The sequence below is a fragment of the Corvus brachyrhynchos genome, unplaced genomic scaffold, assembly GCF_000691975.1.
Source record: "Corvus brachyrhynchos isolate BGI_N302 unplaced genomic scaffold, ASM69197v1 scaffold65, whole genome shotgun sequence".
Lineage (NCBI taxonomy): Eukaryota > Metazoa > Chordata > Aves > Passeriformes > Corvidae > Corvus > Corvus brachyrhynchos.
Window position 1 is genome coordinate 2,913,897 of NW_008238365.1, and position 2,054 is coordinate 2,915,950.

The following is a 2,054-nucleotide window of genomic DNA, read 5'->3' on the forward strand; positions in this document are numbered from 1 at the left end:
CGTGAGGGAGGGCGCTGGGGAAGTGCGTCTGACACCAGGGAGATAGGCACGGCCTGGGCTGCTGCCGGAGGAGTGCACAGGGAAGGAGGAATCTGAGGTTTGCATGTTCCTCCAGGGATCCACCGTGAGACGGGAGCCGCCGGCTCCCACGGGAGGGACGAGAACCGGGAGCGTCCGTGGTCACTCCAGTCCTGCAGGTGGGTGCACTGGATGGGCTGTGCAGAGCAGGGGATGTGTTTACCCCCGAGAGCCCCCCCGGCGAGGGGGAATCTTGTTATTTCACTGGTAGGTAAAATATTTAAGGAGAGCCAGTGCCAAACGCAGCCCTGGGAGTCCTGCTCGCTGCAGCTCCACGGCGCATGGGGTGTGTTTGTCCGGCACGATGCGAGCCGGGGTCAATTCGGCCATGCAGGGGCGTGGGGCTGGTGAAAATTGGTTGTTTTGGCTGCCCGGCCCCACGGCAGCTCCTCGGCATCGCAGGGGCTGTGCAGCCCCCCAGCCCAGCCCAGCCTCTGCCCTGCCGTGGGCTCCCCGGTGCGTGGGCACGGCGTGGGGACACGGAGCAGTGGCACAGGGCTCCTCCTGCACTGCCCGGGGGAGCACGGAGGTGACGGCAGATTCCAGTGATGGGAGAGGACGCGGCAGCGCAGCCGGGTGGGTCACGCCCCGGCTGCTCCTATTTGTTGTCCGCCTGGGCCAGGCTGGCAACGTAAGGAAAATTAATAACACATACCTGGGCAACGAGGCGGGAGCTGGGGCGGGATGGGGGCCGAGCCGTGGGCTGGACCTGGTGGTGGCTGGAGGATGCTGTGGCTGTGGCGGAAGCCCCAAGCGTCGCCGGGTCCCCGTGTTCGCAGAGCGGGGGACGGTGCTTGGAGGAGATGCATCACCCGGACCAGGTCTGTGCTGGGGCACGTGTCAGTGTGTCCCCGCGTGCCAGCACGGGTCAGAGATGGTCCTAGGAGGCACACAGGGGCTCTGATGGGGACCTCTTACTGCTTCTTCAATGTCACAGTATGTTCTCTCTTCCCAGGCCGGCTAACAGGATCAGGGAGCCATGAACTGGGGGTCGTTCGAGAAGCTCCTCAGAGGCATCAACCAGTACTCCACAGCCTTTGGCCGCATCTGGCTCTCCCTCGTCTTCATCTTCCGCCTGCTGGTCTACCTGGTGGCGGCCGAGCGGGTCTGGAGCGATGACCACAAGGACTTTGATTGCAACACGCGGCAGCCGGGCTGCACCAACGTCTGCTTCGACCACTTCTTCCCCATCTCCCACATCCGCCTCTGGGCCCTGCAGCTCATCCTGGTGACGTGTCCGTCCTTCCTGGTCCTCATGCATGTGGCATACCGGGAGGCCAAGGAGCAGAGGCTCCGTGAGGCCAGCGGGGACAACTATCGCCGCATCTACCCCAACCCCGGCAAGAAGCGGGGCGGGCTCTGGTGGACGTACCTGTTCAGCCTCATCTTCAAGGCCGGCGTGGACATGGTCTTCCTCTACGTCTTCTACCACTTGTACAAGAACTACACCCTGCCCCGGGTGGTGAAGTGCGAGCTGCCGCCCTGCCCCAACGTGGTGGACTGCTTCATCTCCCGGCCCACTGAGAAGAACATCTTCACCCTCTTCATGGTGGTCACCGCCTGCGTCTGCATTGTGCTGAGCCTCATCGAGGTCGCCTACCTGATCGGGAAGCGGTGCCGCAAGCGCCTGGAGGCCGGCGGGGGGGACAGCCGGCGGCACAGCCACGACTGCCCCGTCTCCTGCGCTGACCCCGTGGGCACGGGCGGGCAGGTGTTCCATGGGGTGGACTACAAACCCCCCACGGCCGCCATCCCACTCACGGCCTCCTGCCCCAGCACGCTGTCCAAGGATGAGGCTCGTTCTTAGAGCTGCCCAGGAGAAAGCAGGAGCTGCTCACCTGGCCTACAACTCCATCCTGCTCTTCCTCCTCCGTGCCCCAATGCAGGAGCGCTGAGGGTGGCAGCACCCTGGAGCTGGGCTGTGCCTGAGGGGTCTCTGCTTCTCCTGTCCTGGGAAAGGCACTTTACATCATCCT

At 64.3% G+C, this 2,054-nt stretch overlaps 1 protein-coding gene across 2 annotated transcripts; it reads left to right on the forward strand.

Annotated features, from left to right (window-relative positions):
• Positions 1-7: 7 nt before the first annotated feature.
• LOC103616955 (gap junction beta-5 protein) lies at positions 8-2,048 on the forward strand. 2 transcript variants are annotated; one of them, XM_008635207.2, is made up of 2 exons: positions 8-197; positions 1,034-2,048. In XM_008635207.2, exon 2 carries the CDS (start codon positions 1,058-1,060, stop codon positions 1,883-1,885), a length of 828 nt encoding a protein of 275 aa, XP_008633429.1. In that variant the 5' UTR covers positions 8-197; positions 1,034-1,057; the 3' UTR covers positions 1,886-2,048. The 2 variants fall into 2 exon arrangements, with proteins under 2 accessions (XP_008633429.1, XP_017591629.1); XM_017736140.1 differs by lacking the exon at positions 8-197 and adding an exon at positions 791-899.
• The last annotated feature ends 6 nt before the right edge of the window (positions 2,049-2,054 follow it).